Consider the following 21,470-nt stretch of genomic DNA (forward strand, 5'->3'; position numbering starts at 1 on the left):
TTTTATGTGACTTTTCCCCTGGTTCAGTCAAGTTTTCCAATTCAGCAACTTTACTGCCCTGTTAGAAAGTGGAGCCAAACCCTCTGCAGCGGGTATCTGTGTTACCAGAGGGTTCGCAACAAGAATGGGTCACACACTGGCCAGAGTCTGCTCTCACATTCTGCCTTCAGTGGGTCACTCCAGATTGACACTAACATCCCAGAAAGCAAAATCAGGACCCGGGTGTTTTGGAATCCCTGTCTTTCATTCCTGGTCTCAGAATGTCACAAAAACTGAGGGTTTACTTCAGACACTTTCAGCACCCTGACAGAGTAGTGCTCTCTGTAGCAGGACAAGAAGCCGTGATTTCACAGCTCAGAGCTGAAAGTTAAACACTAAGGGTGAAATCTTGGTCCCATTGAGATCAGCTCTCAACACGGTCAGGAGTTCAGCCTGAGTCTACATGTGGGGATGTAAATAAATGGCCTGATTTACAGTGGCCATGACTCTCCAATGACTTCAACTGCAGTTGTCTCGTGGCCTCTAAGGACGGGTGAGCTCGTTTGCACTAAAGAAGAACTGACAGGAGAGTTGCTGAAATATCTGACTCAGGGGCTTAGAGGTTTAGAACTCTTAGGATAACAATTTTTTTTTCAGGGAGGGAGACGGGTCTGGTCTCCTTGTACCCGACATCTCTGCATCTGGAGAGAACAAGAAGCCCCAGAAGGCAGTAAAAAGAACAGCATGTTTATGGTTTAGAGGAAACCAGACGGTGTTGGAAATCTCAATGGGGAGAGTCCAGGAATGCACACTCTGTGTGTGTGTGTGTGTGTGTGTGTGTGTGTTTGCGCGTGGGTGGGGAATGTGCAGCATCCAGATCACAGTTGTGCGGAGTCCTGAAACTGGGTGAAATAGGGAATGGACATCCTGCCTCATGCACAGAGCAAAGAGGCGTAATGAGGCCTACCGTGGCAGGGGGTGTCTCAGACTGTAACGTAATGTGGACCACACTGTAGCAGATTTTCTCTGACACCATCCCCAATTTGGAACCTCCCTCCTCATATGAGCAGCCCCACTACAGCCTCGTGGTTACGCCAGCAATTGCCAAGATGGAAAAACAGCCTCAGGAAGGTGTGTTTGGGTTTCCAGCGGGCTGCAATATGTTAAAGCTCTGTGTCATTTTGAGAAAGAGTTACTCACAATGGCTCCTTTCAGTCTCCATGTCCTGGCTCCCTCCCCCCAGGTCTGTCCCTCTCTTCTTCCCTGCACAGGTTGAGCTGCTGCTGGGGTTCCCATCACCCCCAGAAAGGCAGGTCAGGCTGATCTCCCCCTTTTCCCCAGTGCAGGCAGACACTGACTGTAACCTCCTCTGAGGAGGTATTTCTGTGAGCTGGTCCTGTGGGATCTAGCACCTGGTTTTGGTTCTGCGTGAGGGACATCACTGTGTGACAGAGCTGGAAGTTATGGGGGTTGGGGAATCTACATGGACAAGTGGCCGGCACTGCGGGGTTCTGGGATATGGAGCGGGATATAAATGGGCAGGCGGGTAGCACTGAGCGCAGTGGAGGCGGGGAACCGGGTGTTCATGGACAGATGGGCAATGCTGTGTGTTGTGAGGGCAGGGAGGGAGGTGTACACAGAGAAGCAGGCAGTGATAAGATGTGTGGAGGCAGGCAGGGGTGCTGGGTTTGTGGGGGTAGGAGTGCATGTACCTGGAGTGGTGGGCAGTGCTGCTGAAATTGAATTTGTCTTTCTAATTGTTGGTCCAAGGCCAGTGCTGGGATCTTTCCTGGTCCAATGTTCATTTGGGCTGGTCTCAGGGTCTCTTTCCCATGGCAAGCCCCTGAACTGCAGCCTGGGTGTCACAACCTTTGCCCAGTGTTTGTTTCCAGGTGTTGTCGTTGTTGTTGTTGTTATGTAACTTCAGGCCTTTCGCCGGAGGAAAGAACCATTGATCTTTGTGTGACACTGCACCCCGTATTCTTCATAGTGATATAATTATGATATGATTATGGCAAAATTATCATGCATTTTGTGCAAGACAGGTCTTGTAAGATGTCATTGGAAAAGTTATGATTTTCTGAATACAATTATCCGACTGGTGTGAACTTATCGTTTTTGGATATGAATTTATGAATATTGACTATGTATCTGTACTTCAAATATAGTTACACCTGGGTACTGCCCACTAGTCAAGATGCTGGTTGGGAAGGGCCTATTCAGGGCAATGAGCCATTAGGGAGAACAATAGGTCTGAGGAGAAACTTAGAAACTTACCTTCCACCTGGTGAGCCTTCCTGAGAACAGCCTTTAAGAAATGGATGCTATGACTCTACAAGGGCATGTGGCCAGCTCACATAACTCTGCACTCTATCTTGGGGAGTCTATATTTTCCCACAAACTGGTCTGGGAACCAAGTTTTGAAACAAAGGGTTCCTGCCATATGCTAAAGCTATAGAAGGCAGGGAGTGACATCTTTGTGGTTCCTTACTCCCCACCCAAGGAGACTCCTGGATACACCTGAGGACAAAAGTCTGAACTGGGAGAAGTGCTGGACCCAGGCTAAAGAGATTTCTAGCCTGTGTATGGAAACCTGAGAAACCCAAGCTGCAAAGCAAATGCAGCTTGTGCCTTGAGAATGTGCCAGACTGCTTGTATCATGAATCAGGCTGATACACTGCTAATTCATAGTCAGTCTAACTATTGTGTTAAGCTTAGTTTGTGTTATTGATTATTTGCTAGGTAATCTGCTTTGATCTGTTTGCTATCCCTTATAATAACTTAAAAACTATCTGTTGTAGTTAAAAAAACTTGCTTTATGATTTAATCTAACCCCAGTATGCTGTTAAGTGAAATGTCTAGGGATAAAATCTCAGCTTGGTTACCACAAGTTTACACTGTGCTCCCCACATTGAGGGAGGAATGAACTGGGTAACAAATTCATACTGGTTGCAGTTTGGACCATGGCAGGATGGTACAGCTCTGGGCTCGTAGGCTAGGAAGCTGGTGGCTATTTTGGCTGCAGCCTCTCTGTTGTTGGTTCATGCAGTGGCTAGTCAAAGAGCCTGCACGTAACGGCAGTTTGGTGTGTCCCTGCCTGTGTGAATGCTGCTGAAGGTGTAGGACCAGGAGTCGGTCTGCAGCTTGTCACAGCAGCGCTTTGAGAGAGGGAGCCCAGGCTGGTGAGTCAGAGGGCTCGTGGTACCCAAGTTCCAGGTGTCACCCTGGGGGGAACCCGTCACACTTTGCTCCTCAGCTGCTTCAATCTCCCATAATACTCTGACACCCCCTTTCCGTACTCTCCTTCCCCATCCCAGGCTGCTTCGATTCCAACAGCACGCTGGTCACTAGTGTCTTCTCCATGCTCCCAAGTCATCCATGGCTCCCACAATCTCCCAGCCTCCCCATGCTCCCCACTGCTCTTCCCCTGCAGAGGGTGAGATGCCTCCCATCAGGACTGCTCCCTCGGCTGGTGGGGCGGTGGGGAGATCAGTGCTTGTCTCTTATCAGTGAGAAATCTCACGAGTGGCAAATGCCAAGGCATGCACCTGTATGGTTCTCTTGTTACATCCGTACACAGTGTGTGGTGTTTCAAGGACAGCTACACAGGAATAACTCACAAACTGAGAAGTATGCACATTATAAAATGAGAGTGGGCAACTCTGGGACATGTGATGGCCTAGATCAATACAACTGCCATGTGCAGGAACCACTGGTAGGTGATTGAAACAGTGGGCCGCTGGCACACAAACGTTAAACCCAGGATACTCTGGGACCATTTGCTAGTGGGTTCTGTTACTCATTCATGGTGATGGTTGCACATTCATTTTTCACTGCAGACACTTTATGGGCTCAAGTCATTATTTTTCTCGCCTAAAACGTTCATCCATGCAGTGCCTCACATGATCCTCAGCTTTGTGATATACACACCTATTTTAATATTCCCAAGGTGCTGCAGTCATGTGAGAAATTCTCCCCATAGAGCTAAATAGAATATGGTCATGAACAGAAAAAAAAAATGATTAATTACTCTCACCTTTTTAAAAAAAAATGTATGCCTTATTTCCAGTCAGAATTTATTTAACTTCAACTTCCAGCCCTTGGAACTTTTTACACCTCTGAATGCTAGGCTGAAAAGCCTGTTATGAAATACTAGTACTCCATATAGGTCCTTACAGACAGTTTTCAAGTCACCCGTAATGATCTTTGTTAAACTAAAAAAACTGAGATTTTTTGAGTCTATCACTATAATACAGGGTTTCTAATCTTATAATAATTCTTGTGACCTGCACCAATGACAGAGGTAAAATATCTTCTTTACCTCTCCTTGAGATTCCCCTGGTTATCATACAAAGATCACATTGGCTCTTTTGGCCATATGGTCACACTGGGAGGTCAGGTTAAGCTAATTCTCCTTTCATGCCCCCAAATCTTGTTCAGAGTCATTACTTTTCCCACTATAGTACCCCAGCATGTATGCATCAGCTATATTCTTCGTTCCTAGATGTAGATATCTGAATAGCTATATTAGAATATATGTTGTATGATTTGACCGAGTTTACCAACCAGTCCAGATGGCTCTGAATCAGTGACCTGTCCTCTTCATTATTTACAATTCCCCAATTTTGATGTCATCTGAAAACTTCACTGATATTCAGGCATGTGAAGGGTTAGGAGTTGAGTTGCAGACACATGTCTCTGCTTACACTTGTCACTTAATACCTGTAATTTACATCTGAGACAGAGCTGTTTGCCAGCAAGAAAATGTCTCACCAAACGAATCAAGGGAAGCAACAGAAGTGCAGGCCTGTACCCCTAAATACCAAGACCCTTGTGCCCTTTGTGCCCATTCTTTTGAGCACAAAGTCATAGCCCAGCATGATAGTGTCTGTTTCATAAGAACAGAAGAATGGCCATACTGGGTCAGGCCAAAGGTCCATCTAGCCCAGCGTCCTGTCTTCTGACAGTGACCAATGCCAGATGCCCCAGAGGGAATGAACAGAACAGGGAATCACCCAGTGATCCATCCCCTGTCGCCCATTCCCAGCTTCTGGCAAACAGAGGCTACAGACACCATCCCTGCCCATCCTGGCTAATAGCCCTTGATGGACCTATCCTCCATGCACTTATCTAGTTCTTTTTTTAACCATGTTATAATCTTGGCAGAACGTTCCATGGGGAAACTTGGTTCCTTTACAAGATACGAATTTGAGCATGGATCAGACGTATTTTCTATCTAGTCCAGTGTCCTCTCTCTGACAGTGACAGCCCCAGGAGCTGCAGAAGAAGGTGTAAGGAAACAGCAGTAGGTGGATGGGGGGATGACCTAATGGTCCTGACAGTGTCACCCTAATGGCTAACAACTAGAGATTGACTTCTGCCCTGAAACATATGGGCATATAGGCTTTCCATAATGTTTATTTATCTGTAAGAATAGTAACTGGATCATCTCACTACCTCTGTAAATGTCCAAACGCTTCCTGATTCTTGGTTAGCCCATGGCGACAACTACTTTCGGAAAGCAATTCCTCATTAGGCATAAACTGAGGAAAGTATTCTTTTTGAATCACTTTTGAATTTGCTACATTTCAAGTTAATTGAATGTTCTCTTGATCTTGTATTATGAGAAAGGGAAAACAGATTCTTGACCTACTCTCTACCAGTCAGTGTTTTCTAGGCTTTTCTCATGTCTCCTCTTATTCCTGTAGTGTGTAAAGGTAATGATCCCAGGCTTTTCAACCTCTCTCCATAGGAGAGTTTCCCCGGGCCATTGATCATTCTCATTGGCCTTCCCTGAACTCCTCTAGTTCTGCAATATCCTGTGTGAGAAGTACTACACAGCCCAGTACTACACAGAGGAGTCCAGAGGAGGGTGAAACATTGACTGACTGATCTCATGGCATTGTATTTTCTGTATGCTGTCCCATCCCACTCCTCCTGGATCCCAGTGTTTTGCTTAGTTTCTGTCTGTGCTTGTGTTCTGAAAAGGGTTTCACAGAGCTGTGTACCATGACACCCAGATTTTTGTTTTGAGGCCATACTGTTCAATCAGAACTCGGTAAGGTGTTTGAGGAGTTCAAGTTTTCCCTCCAAAGGGCACAAAAGTTGCAGTTACTTACACTTTGTTTGGCTTTGTTAGCTCCCTCTGAGGATTTCTCTGCACTTGGCTGTGACCTAAGTATTCTGGTGCCATCTGCAGATGTTACCATGTCACTGTTCACCCCCCTTGTAGATTGGTAATAACTATAAAATATTTGCTGTGCTATTTGTTCTAAAGTCTGTAATCCTCTTGCTGTGCTTCTCTTTCGTCACAGGCACTTTGAGCTTTTCTGAGCCCAATCGATGCATTGAACATCTCATGGCAGTTTTCAACCTGACCCCCTCTGACTCTTCAACATTCATCCTTACAGGCATCCCTGGCCTGGAACCTGCCCATCTCTGGATTTCCATCCCTTTCTCCATGTTCTACATTATGGGACTCTTGGGAAATTTCATAGTTCTCTTTGTTGTATGGAAAGAGCAGACCCTGCACAAGCCGATGTACCTGCTGCTCTGCATGCTGGCGCTCACAGACATCAGCATGTGTACCTCCGTCATGCCGAAAGCACTGTGTATATTTTGGTTCAATTTGAAAGGCATTACTGTGGGTGGCTGCCTCACCCAGATGTTCTTCCTTCACGCAGTTTCTACTATGCAGTCAGCTGTCCTCGTGACAATGGCCTTCGATCGCTACGTTGCCATATGTAACCCTCTGAGATATGCCACCATCCTCACCAGTGTTGAAATAGCTAAGCTAGGGCTCATGGGTTTGACAAGAGCTGTTCTCATCATTCTGCCCCTGCCCCTGCTCCTGAGCAGGCAGCCATTCTGTGCCAACCGCATTATCCCCCATACGTACTGCGAGCACATGGCTGTGGTGAAGATGTCGTGTGGGGACATCACAATCAACAGGACTTATGGCTTGGTGATGGCCTTTGTAATCATTGGGTTCGACCTGACACTCATTGCCCTGTCCTATGGTCTGATCATCAGGGCCGTCCTCCGAATATCCTGCAAGAAAGCCCACCAGAAAGCCCTCAATACCTGCACAGCCCACATGTGTGTGATGCTGACATCTTATACTCCCTTCCTCTTCTCCAGTCTGACACACCGATTCAGTCAGGGCTTCTCTCCCCATGTTCACATCATCTTGGCCAACCTCTACCTACTTGTCCCCCCCATGCTCAACCCTATCATTTATGGGGTCAAAACCAAAGAGCTTCATGCCAAAGTGTTCAAATATGCCTGAAGAATGTGATCACTGGGGACTATTGACTTTAAACCTGTGTGACAAGAGGGGAAAGCATATCTCCTTGTTAATCACGGGTGCTCTCTCCTAGTTTCGCTGAGCTCAGCATTGTGGGATTTCACAGTCTGAGAAGTTCGTCTCATCTAATGTTTTATCACTCCATCATCAAGCACTGATCTCTCGATGGCTGATCTCCCTTGCTCTCACCATCACCTGACCACTTTCAGCATCACCCATCAGCCCTGATTCCCCCCCCCACACACACCTTTCACTCATCCTGTCTGTTACTTCCAGATCACCAAGAGAGACTGCAGCTTTCTGATGCATGGTGTCTTTCCATTAATCCCTGTTTGAAAAAGGCTTCTTGATCAATTTAAAGAACAGAAGCTACACTTTCAGATAGACAAAGACAAAGAAATCAGCTACAATGCTGAACTTTTTTGTCATATATACAGTGATCTGGTGAACACATTTTACCTGATTTCTATATGTCCAATATTTCAGGAGGCCTGGAAGATAAACCAGAAGTTTCTGTGGGAAAGTGCTAATACAGGAAATCTGCAGCAGGAATTGAGGGCATTCTATACAGCTTATTAGGGAGAGTTCTGGAACGGTGTGTTTTTGAGAACTGGACTGTATTACCCTGTATTTGAGGGGTGTGTACCACAGAACGTGATGAAGCCAATTGCAACCATAAGATGTGCACTCAGCCACTATGAATTACAAAAATAGAATACCACATAGTTTAGGATTAATTGAAAAGCAGGCTTTTATATGCAAGGTCAAAATATAGCTGGCAGTTTTTGCCAATATGAATGGGAGGAGTGGACAGACAAGTCAGGAAGTGAGAATGAAAGAAGATAAATGCATAAAAACCTTCAGTCTAGACACCTCTTATATTAGAAGTTTATTGAAAATTAGGAAAAGTGATGATCCTATGTGTTTTGTAGAAGTTATTAAAGATTAGCTAACACGATGTACTTTAGAGCAGTCCTCTGAAGTCATCTTGAGAGACTTTTTCCAGACAAAAAGAAAAGAAGTACTTGTGGCACCTTAGAGACTAACCAATTTATTTGAGCATGAGCTTTCGTGAGCTACGGCTCACTTCATCGGATGCATACTGTGGACACTGCAGAAGACATTATATACACAGAGACCATGAAACAATACCTCTTCCCACCCCACTCTCCTGCTGGTAATATCTTATCTAAAGTGATCATCAAGTTGGGCCATTTCCAGCGCAAATCCAGGTTTTCTCACCCTCTGCCCCCCCCCCCCCCCCCAACTCACTCTCCTGCTGGTAATAGCCCATCCAAAGTGACCACTCTCTTCACATTGTGTATGATAATCAAGATGGGCCATTTCCAGCACAAATCCAGGTTTTCTCACCCCCCCACCACCCTCCAAAAACCACACACACAAACTCACTCTCCTGCTGGTAATAGCTTATCCAAAGTGACCACTCTCCTCACATCGTCTACAGCCAAGCTCTGCGATACAACCGCATTTGCTCCAACCCCTCAGACAGAGACAAACACCTACAAGATCTCTATCAAGCATTCTTACAACTACAATAGCCACCTGTGGAAGTGAAGAAACAGATTGATAGAGCCAGAAGAGTTCCCAGAAGTCACCTACTACAGGACAGGCCTAACAAAGAAAATAACAGAACGCCACTAGCCGTCACCTTCAGCCCCCAACTAAAACCCCTCCAACGCATTATTAAGGATCTACAACCTATCCTGAAGGATGACCCAACACTCTCACGAATCTTGGGAGACAGGCCAGTCCTTGCCTACAGACAGCCCCCCAACCTGAAGCAAATACTCACCAACAACCACATACCACACAACAGAACCACTAACCCAGGAATCTATCCTTGCAACAAAGCCCGTTGCCAACTGTGCCCACATATCTATTCAGGGGACACCATCACAGGGCCTAATAGCATCAGCCACACTATCAGAGGCTCGTTCACCTGCACATCCACCAATGTGATATATGCCATCATGTGCCAGCAATGCCCCTCTGCCATGTACATTGGTCAAACTGGACAGTCTCTACGTAAAAGAATAAATGGACACAAATCAGATGTCAAGAATTATAACATTCATAAACCAGTCGGAGAACACTTCAATCTCTCTGGTCACGCAATCACAGACATGAAGGTCGCTATCTTACAAGAAAAAAACTTCAAATCCAGATTCCAGTAAGAAACTGCTGAATTGGAATTCATTTGCAAATTGGATACTATTAATTTAGGCTTAAATAGAGACTGGGAGTGGCTAAGTCATTATGCAAGGTAGCCTATTTCCCCTTGTTTTTTCCTACCCCCCCCCCAGACATTCTGGTTAAACTTGGATTTATGCTGGAAATGGCCCACCTTGATTATCATGCACATTGTAAGGAGAGTGGTCAGTTTGGATGAGCTATTGCCAGCAGGAGAGTGAGTTTGTGTGGGGGGGGGGGGGGTGAGAAAACCTGGATTTGTGGGGGAAATGGCCCACCTTGATTATCATGCACATTGTAGGGAGAGTGGTCACTTTGGATGAGCTATTACCAGCAGGAGAGTGAGTTTGTGTGTGTATGGGGGTTGTGGGGGTGAGAAAACCTGGATTTGTGCTGGAAATGGCCCACCTTGATTATCATGCACATTGTAGGGGGAGTGGTCACTTTGGATGAGCTGTTACCAGCAGGAGAGTGAGTTTGTGTGTGTGTGTGTGTTTTGGAAAAGGCGGGGGGGGTGTGTGTGAGAAAACCTGTATTTGTGCTGGAAATGACCCACCTTGATTTTCATACACATTGTGAGGAGAGTGGTCACTTTGGATAAGCTATTAACAACAGGAGAGTGAGTTTGTGTGTGTGGTTTTTGGAGGGCGGTGGGGGGGTGAGAAAACCTGGATTTGTGCTGGAAATGGCCCATCTTGATTATCATACACATTGTGAAGAGAGTGGTCACTTTGGATGGGCTATTACCAGCAGGAGAGTGAGTTGGGGGGGGGGGGGGGCGGAGAGTGAGAAAACCTGGATTTGTGCTGGAAATGGCCCAACTTGATGATCACTTTAGATAAGCTATTACCAGCAGAAGAGTGGGGTGGGAGGAGGTATTGTATCATGGTCTCTGTGTATATAATGTCTTCTGCAGTGTCCACAGTATGTATCCGATGAAGTGAGCTGTAGCTCACGAAAGCTCATGCTCAAATAAATTGGTTCGTCTCTAAGGTGCCACAAGTACTTCTTTTCTTTTTGCGAATACAGACTAACACGGCTGTTACTCTAAAACCAATTTTTCCAGACATTGTTTCTCCCCAACAGGTGAGCAACTGGCAACTGGGAACCTGCTGTAAATTACTCAGCACCATTCCAGATGTTAGGTAAAATTACCGGGATGTTCTAAACCTATTGCTTATCTCTGTGTATGCTTAAATCTAATAAATTGCAGAGTTAGATGATTGCATGATTACTTGCATTTGATTCATGATCAGACGGAATTGCTGGGTTCCCACTGATTTATTCCGGAGACCTCCTGGAGTAAATTGTTAAATTACCCCTTCTGGGGATTCTGGAAACCCCAGGTTACATACTGCTGTCTTGAACTATGACCTCGCCTTGGGGTCCAAAACTTACCACTTTGCACAGTTGATTTTGGAGATGATTTCAGCTGGAACTTTCAAAATACACACAAACCATTCCCGTTGTCAAAGACATCAAAAGTAGGTGTTGAGATGTCATCTTGGAGTGTCTGAAATGGATTAAACAGAGATTCCCACCAAAAGTCCAGGTGATTGAATCGTTTGCAGTACTAAGACCTTCTCGACCTAGAATGGTTGATATTTCATTTTTGCCATTGTTTTGTGGAGACCTTGGAGAGTTGAAGCAGCAGTGGAGAGTTTTGTCTATGGTTCAGAGGCCTCATACTCAGGACAACGAAGTTAAGCAGTTTGGGCCTGAATTTCTCGAACACGTGGATGCTGCTGAGGACAAAGACTTTTGTAAACTTGGCTTGTTTGTTCTTTCATTGGTGTCGCTACCTTTTAGCAATGCTGCAGTTGGATGTTATTCAGATGAACTTGATAAAAACTAAACAGCGCAACAAGATATAAGTTTTAGAGAACATTCTTTATGTTGGAATGTACATGCTGCGACATAAAATCTATTATGAACAATTTGCAGCAATGAAAGGAATGATTGCACTGCTCACTGCTGATATGTATGACCAGCAGCAGAAGCATTCTACTTCCGACGAAGACAGTAAGGATGAAATGTTGCCTTTTAGAGACTAATGGTAACAAACTAATTCAACTCAAAACAGTAACAAACTTATTCAACTCAAAATATGAACACGCACGACCGTCATTGAAAGCAAATAGAAATAAATAATTTAATAATGTTGTTGTTTTTACACTACATATATTTTGGGCTACTTTTGATCTTTTTTGACACCGTTATTTGCTGTTTTTTGTTTGAAACCCCTGCCAACCTTCAATCAAGATACAAGTACCAGTATGATGGTTTTGATTTTGAGTTTCTTTGTTTCATAAATTTGTTGCTAATGTGGACAAACTCCTGCTGGGACTTGTACCTATTTTAAAAAAAAATCAAATCTATAGTATGTATGCAATGAAAGCTTCAATTTTTATTTGATGTCTAGATGAATGTGTGAATAAAAAACCCTTTGTTTCAAGAAATAGATGGGACTACTTTTCTGTTAAGTTTTAAGTGATTATAGGCTATTAATGCAGTAGAAATCTGGAAAACTTGAGCAGCAACTCAAGCTGAATTCGAGGCAGAGCAGCAGGAGTCAGAAACCCAAGGGCCAGAGAAGCAGCCCAGAAGGCAGAGCTGGGCTGGAGCCAGAGCAGCGGTGGTGAGGCACAGCTTGGAGGGCTACAGCTGGAGCAGACCAGAACAGGGAGCTGGGTCAGCATAGACCAGCTGCACCAATGGGGAGCCAAGGCTGCGCTACTGTCAAGGTTCCTCCCCCACTCTGAACTCTAGGGTACAGATGTGGGGACCTGCATGAAAACCTCCTAAGCTTACTTTTACCAGCTTAGGTTAAAACTTCCCCAAGGTACAAATTAATTTTATCTTTTGTCCTTGGAATAACCACTGCCACCACCAAACTCTAACTGGGTTTACTGGGAAACGTAGTTTGGACATGTCTTTCCCCCCAAAATCCTCCCAACCCTTGCACCCCACTTCCTGGGAAAGGTTTGGTAAAAATCCTCACCAATTTGCATAGGTGACCACAGACCCAAACCCTTGGATCTGAGAACAATGAAAAAGCATTCCGTTTTCTTACAAGAAGACTTTTAATAGAAATAGAAGTAAATAGGAGTAAAGGAATCACCCCTGTAAAATCAGGATGGTAGGTACCTTACAGGGTAATTAGATTCAAAACATAGAGAATCCCTCTAGGCAAAACCTTAAGTTACAAAAAAGACACACAGACAGAAATAGTCATTCTATTCAGCACAATTCTTTTCTCAGCCATTTAAAGAAATCATAATCTAACGCATACCTAGCTAGATTACTTACTAAAAGTTCTAAGACTCCATTCCTGTCCTGCAAAGCAGCATATAGACAGACACACAGACCCTTTGTTTCTCTCCCTCCTCCCAGCTTTTGAAAGTATCTTGTCTCCTCATTGGTCCTTTTGGTCAGGTGCCAGCGAGGTTACCTTTAGCTTCTTAACCCTTTACAGGTGAGAGGATTTTTCCTCTGGCCAGGAGGGATTTTAAAGGGGTGTTAGAGAGCTTATTCCTTCACTCTCCCACTTCCCTGGTCCTTCTCGCATGAACAGAGAGCAACAATACCCGAAGTCCGAAGGTGCAAACAATTCGATGTTTATTGGGGTGAACTTCCAGCAAGCTTAAATACAAGTTCCTTTTTCCTTATTTTCGAATCCCAACTTACTTCCTGTTTGCCCCTAATTTATATAGTAATATTCTTAGCTATACCTTAACCAATCATTCTACTGAAATTTAACTAACCAATCCTAACATATTGTAACATGATTATGTAACCAATTATATCCCACCACCTTAATTAGATTACACCCAGCAAAATTAATTATACAGCAGACAGGAACAATCACAGGACCAGACAGAGATTATACAGACAAACAATAGCAAAGTGGGAAAACAATACAGAAGTGAGGATTTCACATCCCAGCTATTGATAAGTGAGTTCTTGCCAGACAGGATGCTATCAAACTAAGTTTCCTTTTACATTTTCTAGGCACTTCCCTTTCTTTGGAGGTGATAGGAATTATCAGGACAGGATTGTATTCAGGACAGGATTGTATTCCTAACAGCCCAATAGCACCTTCTTTCAATGTGGCTAGTTTGGAATGTGAGGATGTGACTGTTCGCTTCCTGGCTTATGGCTGCCTCTGCTGCTTAGCCAAAGGCCTTAGCCTAAGAACAGGGCCTCAAACTGTCACAGTAAGAGAAGGCCCTTACACCAGCAGACAGTGATTTTGATTCTTTCTTTTATACCTCTAGAACTAGCCAAGTAATAAGAATACCCCTAAATTCTTAAAGTACAGGCCTTTACAGACAGGCCTGAATATCTATATCCTAACAAGGGGTTTACCCTTCCCTTTATATTTATGACAGCTACAATGGGGAGTTTGAGGCCAGAGCCATTCAAAAGGCCTTTGCCCATTACTGAACACATTGACCATACTTTCTCTGTATTGTATCCCGTAAGTTTGCATCTGTACATATCATATTGCTAGTATAGTTTCATTGTTAATTTCAGACACACCAAATAAATTCACATTTAGAGACATTTTTAAGGCTTGGCTCTGTGTCAGATGGAGCTCCACACTTCTTATTCCTTGCTTGGAGAATGCACCAAAATTTTGTTTCACATGTGTCTGTATAGCCCCAAAATCTTACCCAAGTCTGACATGCCCCCCTGTAATGTCTCAATACGGTTGGACTACAGCTGAGACATTCATCAAAAACGTTCTGTCACTGCTCTCAAGAGAATTTTCAAAAGCCCCCAGGGAGCCAGATGGTCCCTATGTAACAAGGGCATCTGACAAGGGCAAGGTGAGAACTTACTCGGTATCGCTGAGCTACTGCACACCCGAACGTGGGGTGCAAGATAAACTGTTTGATTCTATGAGCAAAGCGAAGAGACAATAAACAGCACATTACTTGAAGAACTCGACATACACAAACTAGACGTGAACAAAGTGTCTTACTACTGTTTCGATCGTGCAAACATGAAATATGGAAAGTGACAATCAGTGTACCTTGCCTGCAAATTGCTCAGCCCACAATGTGCACAACGCCATGAAACAAGCTATCAATACCCTGCAACCTGATATCTAGGCTCTGGTGATTAAGACGTTCAATCATTTCTGCCGTTCTGCTAAGAGAGTAGCAGTGTTGAAGGATGTGTTTGACTTTATCATAGAATCATAGACTATCAGGGTTGGAAGGGACCTCAGGAGGTCATCTAGTCCAACCCCCTGCTCAACGCAGGACCAATCCCCAATCAAATCATCCCAGCCAAGGCTTTGTCAAGCCTGACCTTAAAAACTTCCAAGGAAAGAGATTCTACCACCTCCCTAGGTAACGCATTCCAGTGTTTCACCACCCTCTTAGTGAAAAAGTTTTTCCTAATATCCAACCTAAACCTCCCCCACTGCAACTTGAGACCATTACTCCTTGTCCTGTCCTCTTCTACCACTGAGAATATGGAATATGGACTATGTGAATATGGACTATGCCACTTTACTGCACCACATTCTGACACACTGATTCAGTCTTTTCCCAGCTGTAAACAGGCTTGTAAATACATGGCAGGCTTTGTCTGGGCAGTGATGAGTATCCAAAATCTCTATGGATGCTGTTTTCCAACATGGAAAATGGTGAACAAGGTGAAGGGCCTAGCAAAGTTGAGGTTCATCTGTTTTTCCTCCAGAATGCCCTGAAAGTCTTCAGTGATACTGTGCTCTGCTTGGAAAATGAGAGTGTGATGGCATGTGAAGTGTATGCCATAATGAATATTCTGAGAAAGTTCAGCAATGGAGGAATAACACATTCGTCAGATCCAAAGCTGAAAACTGAGATGCTGTCAGCCACTGCTGAATGTCTCCGGAAAGACTTCCTAAAATGTTATGGTGTGTCGGTCCACTATCTGGGAAAATGTTTTGTTTTTTTGACAGCTGACTACTTGTTCAATCCTCAGTGCTTGAACATCAAAGTTAAGAGGGACTTCAAATACAGGGATCAGAGGCACCACTTACATAGTCTATAGCCTGCACCTTGAACCTCTGAATTTCATACTTGAGGTCTGCTTAAAGTGCAAGTCCTAGCCCCAAACGGAGCTCTTAAATGCAGCAGAGCTTGTGCTGCTCCTGGCTTTCCCTTTGGAGCAGGGAGTTCATTTATAAACAAAGGAAGGAAAACATTGCCAAGTATCCATTTAAAAGATAGGAAACAAAGGGTAGGAACCAATGGTGAGAATGGACAGAGGTAAATAGTGGTGTCTCCGGGTGTCTGTATTGGGACCAATGCATGTTCAACATATTCATAAATGGTCTGGAAAAAGGGGTAAAAAAACAAAATTACTCAAAATAATTAATGACTGCAAGGAGCCACAGGGGAATCTCACAAAACTGGGTGATTGGGCAACAGAAAGTCAGATGGAATTCAATGTTGATAAGTGCAAAGTAATGCACATGGCAAAATATAATCCCAGCTATACTTACAAAACGATGGGGTCTAAGTTAGCTGTTACCGCTCAAGAAAGACATATTGGAATCATCGTGGATAGTTCTCTGAAAACATCTGCTCAATGTGCAGCGACAGTCAAAAAAGCAAACAGACTGTTGGAAATCTTTAGGAAAGGAATGGATAATAAGCCAGAAAATATCATATTGCCTCTCTATAAATCCATGGTATGTCCACATCTTGAATACTGTGTGCAGATCTGGTGGCCCCATCTAAAAAAAAAAAACACAAAATAAAAAGGCTTTTGGTTGGTATCTAAAAGAAATACAAAAAATCATAAAAAGCTAATATTCACTAACACACCTCAGATGGGCAGAGAAAAGGAACCAGGAGCCTGGGGGACAAGACACTCAACCTGTGTGGGAGAAGGAAAAGGACAAAATGCTGCAGGACAGTGTGGCCAAGGCGGAGGAACAGCTGGAGCTCCAGAGAGAGACAGAGGGAGGAGAAGCAGCTGCAGAGAACGAGGGAGGTAGCCCAGCTGGAGGAGAGAATGGGGGCATGGTTCCTGGAACATGGCTGGAAGTTGAGGGAGGAGGACAGAGCTCTGCAGAAAGACTTCTTGGCAGTAGGTTAGACTAGATGACCCTTGACGTCCCTTCTAACCCTATAATTCTATGACACTTTTGAGCAGCTGGCCACCAAGACACAGGCCCATAAGATGATTCGTCCAACCACAGAACCATTTTCAGCTCTCTGCAGTCCCTGCTCCCCATGGCAGCTGCTCACTGCGAGGCCGCTGATGGAGTGTCCTCCCTGGGGGCACGGTTTTGGCGCTGCTGCACTTGATGCAGCGGCATCGATTTTGCAGGTCTGGTGAAGACACGCTAAATCAATGTGGGAGCGCTCTCCCGTCAATGTCTGTACTCCTCCACCCTGACAAGCATAAGGTAAGTCGATGGGAGAGTGTCTCCCATGGACACAGCGTGATGTAGACACCTCAGTAAGTGGATTTAGCTACCTCGACTTCAGTTACATTATTCACATAACTCAAGTATGTCTCAAGGACGGGCATGGTGTGACCGGGCTCCCATTGGGGGCCAGGTGAGGTCACTCAATTAGGGTGAACTGCAAAGAATGGATCACGCAATCCTCCAGCGAGCTGGTGGATATTCCAATATTTAGATTTACAAAGCCAGCACAAAACAGCTTCTATTATACCTCACTGGTTACTCAGAAGCCAGCAACACAGTTCCCTTAAAATAACCACACCTCAGGCCTCCACCTAAGCACACAAGTCAAATAGGATAAAGATTACTGAAAATCTCATTTAATCATATAATAGAAAAGGTTCTACCAATCCCAAAGGATTGGACACATTACCTCCCTGGTTATTGAGTATTCCAGATCTTATCCAAATACATGCTTACCGCCAGTTAGTAACTAAACTAAAATTTATTAAAAGAAAAAAGAGAGTGTATGGTTAAAAGCAGGGCCGGCTCCAGGCACTAGCTCTCCAAGCAGGTGCTTGGGGCGGCACTGAGAATGGGGCGGCAGTCCGTCTCCCGCGGTGGCAATTCGGCGGCAACTCCGCCACTCTTCTCGCAGCAGCAGCTTTTGGGCGGCAGCTCCGCTGCTCTTCCAGGCGTGTCAGCTCTGCCGCCCTTCCGTCCGGGCGCAGCGTCAATTCGGCAGCGGCTGCTTGGGGTGGTAAAAGTGGTGGAGCCATCCCTGGTTAAAGGATCAATATATATACAGATGTGAATTCAATTCTTGAAGTTCAGATACACAGCAGAGACAGTGAGCTTTGTAGTTGCAAAGAATTATTTGAGAAATAGTCCATAGGTTATAGTCCAAAGTTTATACTTCAGGGCAGTACAGTCGGAACTGGGATCTCAGTCCTTGTGGCTTAGATTTCCCTGCATGAATTCTCAATTAGAGCTGAGATAAACAGGATCAAGACCCAAGGGCCTTTTATACAGTTTTCTAGCATCTACTTGACCATACAGTCCTGGGTAAACAATAGGTTTTAGATGTACCCTTCTGTTTTCTAAACACTACCGATAATAAGTTACACAGATCAACAAAGGGCAATTTATCCATTAGGCAAACTATCAGCACAAATTTCAAAGACACATATAGACAATGACCTTATTTCACCCAAGATTCATCTAAATGTTAATATTCCACTTTGCCCTGACAATCTGAGCCCCTGTTAACAGCAAATCATTTCTTATTCCTGAGGCTCACAGGCTGAAGTTCTCCAGAGTCTATTTTCTGCTCTTCCAGCTGTTCACAGAGCTGAGGGAATTGCCTGGGAGTCCTGGCCAACCTGAAAGTCCTCAGGGACTGTACAGGGGAATCATAAAGGTTGCTGTACAGCACAGCGAGTGTCAGACATGTGAGACTCATACACTGATGCTTTGGGCTCTGCCTTTCTGTCTCAATAAGGAGATTCCTTTTCTCTGCATATTGGGATTTCAGTAAGTTGCCTGTTTCTGCAATAATTTTAGTGCTGAGGGCTCAGGGAGGGTTCCAGGGTTCATGTCAAGAACCATGTGGGCAGGAATTCACCAGCACAAACAACTTGAACTGCTTAATATTGTCAGCAACACCAAGGGATTTACCTGGAATAGTTGGAACTAAAAAATTATTAGAAATAGTTTAGACAAATATTTGTTTTTAAGATCAGTTCCTTGTCTCTTACTGGGTCCTTCTATTTGTCTCAGTAGCTTCCTTTTTTTTGGTCTATGTGTTTTTTCCTCTGGTTCAATCAAGTGTTACAATTCAGCAACTTCACTGGCCTCTTAAGAAGTGCAGCCAAGGCCTCTGCAGTGGGTATCTGTGTTACCAGATGTTTCACAAGAAGAATGGAATATACAGGATTTCACACAGTGGAAAGATTCTGCTCTCACATTCTGCCATTGGTGGGTCACTCTAGATTTACACTGACCTCCCTGAGAGCAAAATCAGAGCCCCTGTGTGTTTTGGAATCCCCATCTCTCATGCCTTGTCTCAGAACGCCACATAAATTGGGGGTTTCCTTCAGACTTTTCCAGCACCATAGATAATAGTGCTCTCTGTAGCAGGATGTGAAGCTGGGAGTGATTTTCACAGCCGGGGGCCAAAATTAAATACTAAGGGTGAAATATTGTACCATTGAGTTCAATGGCAGAACTCCCAGCATGGCCTAAGTCCTCAAGTAAGGACTTAAATGAATGTCCTGATTCACACCGGCCATGAACCTCCAGTGAGTTCAACTGGAGTTGTCCTGTCACTGCTAAAGATGGAGTGAGCTCATTTGAACCAAAGAGGAGCTGACAGGAGAGTTGCTGAAATCCTTAGAGATTCATAAAGTCATAGAAGATTAGGGTTGGAAGAGACCTCAGGAAGTCGTCTAGTCCAACCTCCTGCTCAGGCAGGACCAACCCCACTAAATCATCCCAGCCAGGGCTTTGTCAAGCTGGGCCTTAAAAACGTCTAAGGATGGAGATGCCACCACCTCCCTAGATAACCCTCCTAGTGAAATAGTGTTTCCTAATATCCAATCTAGACTTCCCCCACAGTAACTTGAGACCATTGCTCTCAAATCCCCCCTCACTCTCCTCTTCTTCAGTCTAAAAAAGCCCAATTCCTTCAGCCTCTCCTCATAAATCAGGTGCCCTGGTCTCCTAATCATTTTTGTAAATGAACAATTAGGATTTTTTTTTCAGAGAGAAAGGGAGGGTCTGGTTTCTCTGTGGCCCTGCATCTCTGGGTATAGAGAGGATGAGAAGCATCAAAAGGCAGGAGAAATAAAAGCAGGTTTCTGGCTTACAGGAAACCAGGCGGTGTTGGAAATCTCACTATGGGCAGTTCAGGGATGCACAATCTTTGTGTGTCTTGGTGGGAGGGGGGCGTGCAGTATGCACATTACAGTGGCACAGATACCTGAAACTGGACAAAATAGGGAATGGACATCCTCCCTAATGCACAGAGCAAAGAGGCGTAATGAGGCCTCCTGGGATAGTGGGTGTCTCAGACTGTAATGGAATGTGGACCTCACTGTAGCAGACTGTCTCTGACCAATCCCCCGTCTGGACTATCCCTCCTCCCGTGAGCAGCCCTACAACAATCTTGTGGTAATGTCAGCAATTGCCAACATAGAATACCAGCCTCAGGAAGGGGTGTCTGGGTTTCTAATGGGCTGCAATACGTTAAAGCATTGTGTCGTTTTGAGGCAGAGTTACTCACACTGGCTCCTTCTAGTCTCCACGTCCTTTCTCCTTGTCACCGGGTCTGTCCCTCTCTCCTTCCCTGCACAGCCTGAGCTGCTGCTGAGGTTCCCTTCACTGAATAGGTTCTTTTTCCCGGGTGCAGGCAGACACTGAGTTTAACTTAGTCTGAGGATGTATTTCTGGGAGCTGTCTCTGTGGGATCTGGCACCTGCTGATGGTCCCGGCTGAGGGGTAGCACTGTGTGGCAGGGCTGGAAGTTGTGAGGTGGGGAACATACATTGACAAGTGGCCAGCACTGGAGGTTCTGTGGCAGGGACTGGGATACATACAGTCAGGTGGGCAGTACCGAGTGTTATGGAGGTGAAGAGAAGGGTATAAATGGACAAGCAGGCAGTGCTGAGGGTTGTGGGAGTAGGTAGGGAGATCTACACAGAGAAGCAGGCAGCACTGTGGCTTGTTGGGAGAGGCTGAAGGTGTAAAGTCTCAGTATCCATGTACATGTCCAAACCCTTCCTCATTCTTGCTTAGCTCATGGCCATAAATACATCTTGTGGCAAGGAGTTCCTCATTCTATTTAGGCATTGGGGGGAAAAAGCATTCTATTTTTATCAGTTTTGAATTTACCACATTTCAGTTTAGTTGAATGTCCTCTTGACCTTGTGTTATGAGACAGGGAGAACTTATTCTCCATCTACTCTACCAGTGAGTATTTTCTCATATCTCCTCTTATTCATCTCCTCTGTAACATAACAATCCCAGTCTTTTCAACCTCTCTCTGTATGATGGTTTCCCCAGGCCTTTGATCATTCTCATTGCCCTGGACTTAACCCCTCTAGTTCTGCAATATCCTGTGTGAGAAGCGTGCCCAGTACTACATAGAGGAGACCAGAGGAGGGTGAAATATTGACTGACTGATCTCATGCCATTGTATTTTCTGTATGGTTTCCTATCCCACTCCTCCTGGATCCCAATGTTTTGCTTAGTTCAAGCTTTTTCCTCCAATGGGCATATACATCACAGTTTATTGACATTGAAATTCATCTGCCATCTTGCTCCCTGTTCACTTGGCTTGTTCAGTTCCCTCAGAGGACTTCTCTGCACTTGACTCTGACCTAAATAGTCTGGTGCCACATGTAAATGTTGCCACTTCACTGATCACCTCCAGATTGTAGTGAACTATAAAATATTTATCATACTATTTTCTATAAAGGGTGTAACCCCCCTTCGCTGTGCTTCTCTCCCTTTACAGGCACCTTGAGCATTTCTGAGCCCAATCGATGCATTGTCCACCTA

At 44.8% G+C, this 21,470-nt stretch overlaps 1 protein-coding gene across 1 annotated transcript; it reads left to right on the forward strand.

Moving 5' to 3' along the window:
- Positions 1–6,337: 6,337 nt before the first annotated feature.
- LOC119565263 (olfactory receptor 52N4-like) lies at positions 6,338–7,267 on the forward strand. The gene has a single exon (XM_037889754.1). The coding sequence runs from the start codon at positions 6,338–6,340 to the stop codon at positions 7,265–7,267; it is 930 nt and encodes a 309-aa protein (XP_037745682.1).
- Positions 7,268–21,470: the final 14,203 nt, after the last annotated feature.

This window comes from Chelonia mydas, chromosome 1, assembly GCF_015237465.2.
Source record: "Chelonia mydas isolate rCheMyd1 chromosome 1, rCheMyd1.pri.v2, whole genome shotgun sequence".
Lineage (NCBI taxonomy): Eukaryota > Metazoa > Chordata > Testudines > Cheloniidae > Chelonia > Chelonia mydas.

Coding starts and splice junctions, on each gene's coding strand:
- LOC119565263 (XM_037889754.1), top strand. CDS start 6,338: ATGGCAGTTTTCAACCTGACCCCCTCTGACTCTTCAACATTCATCCTT.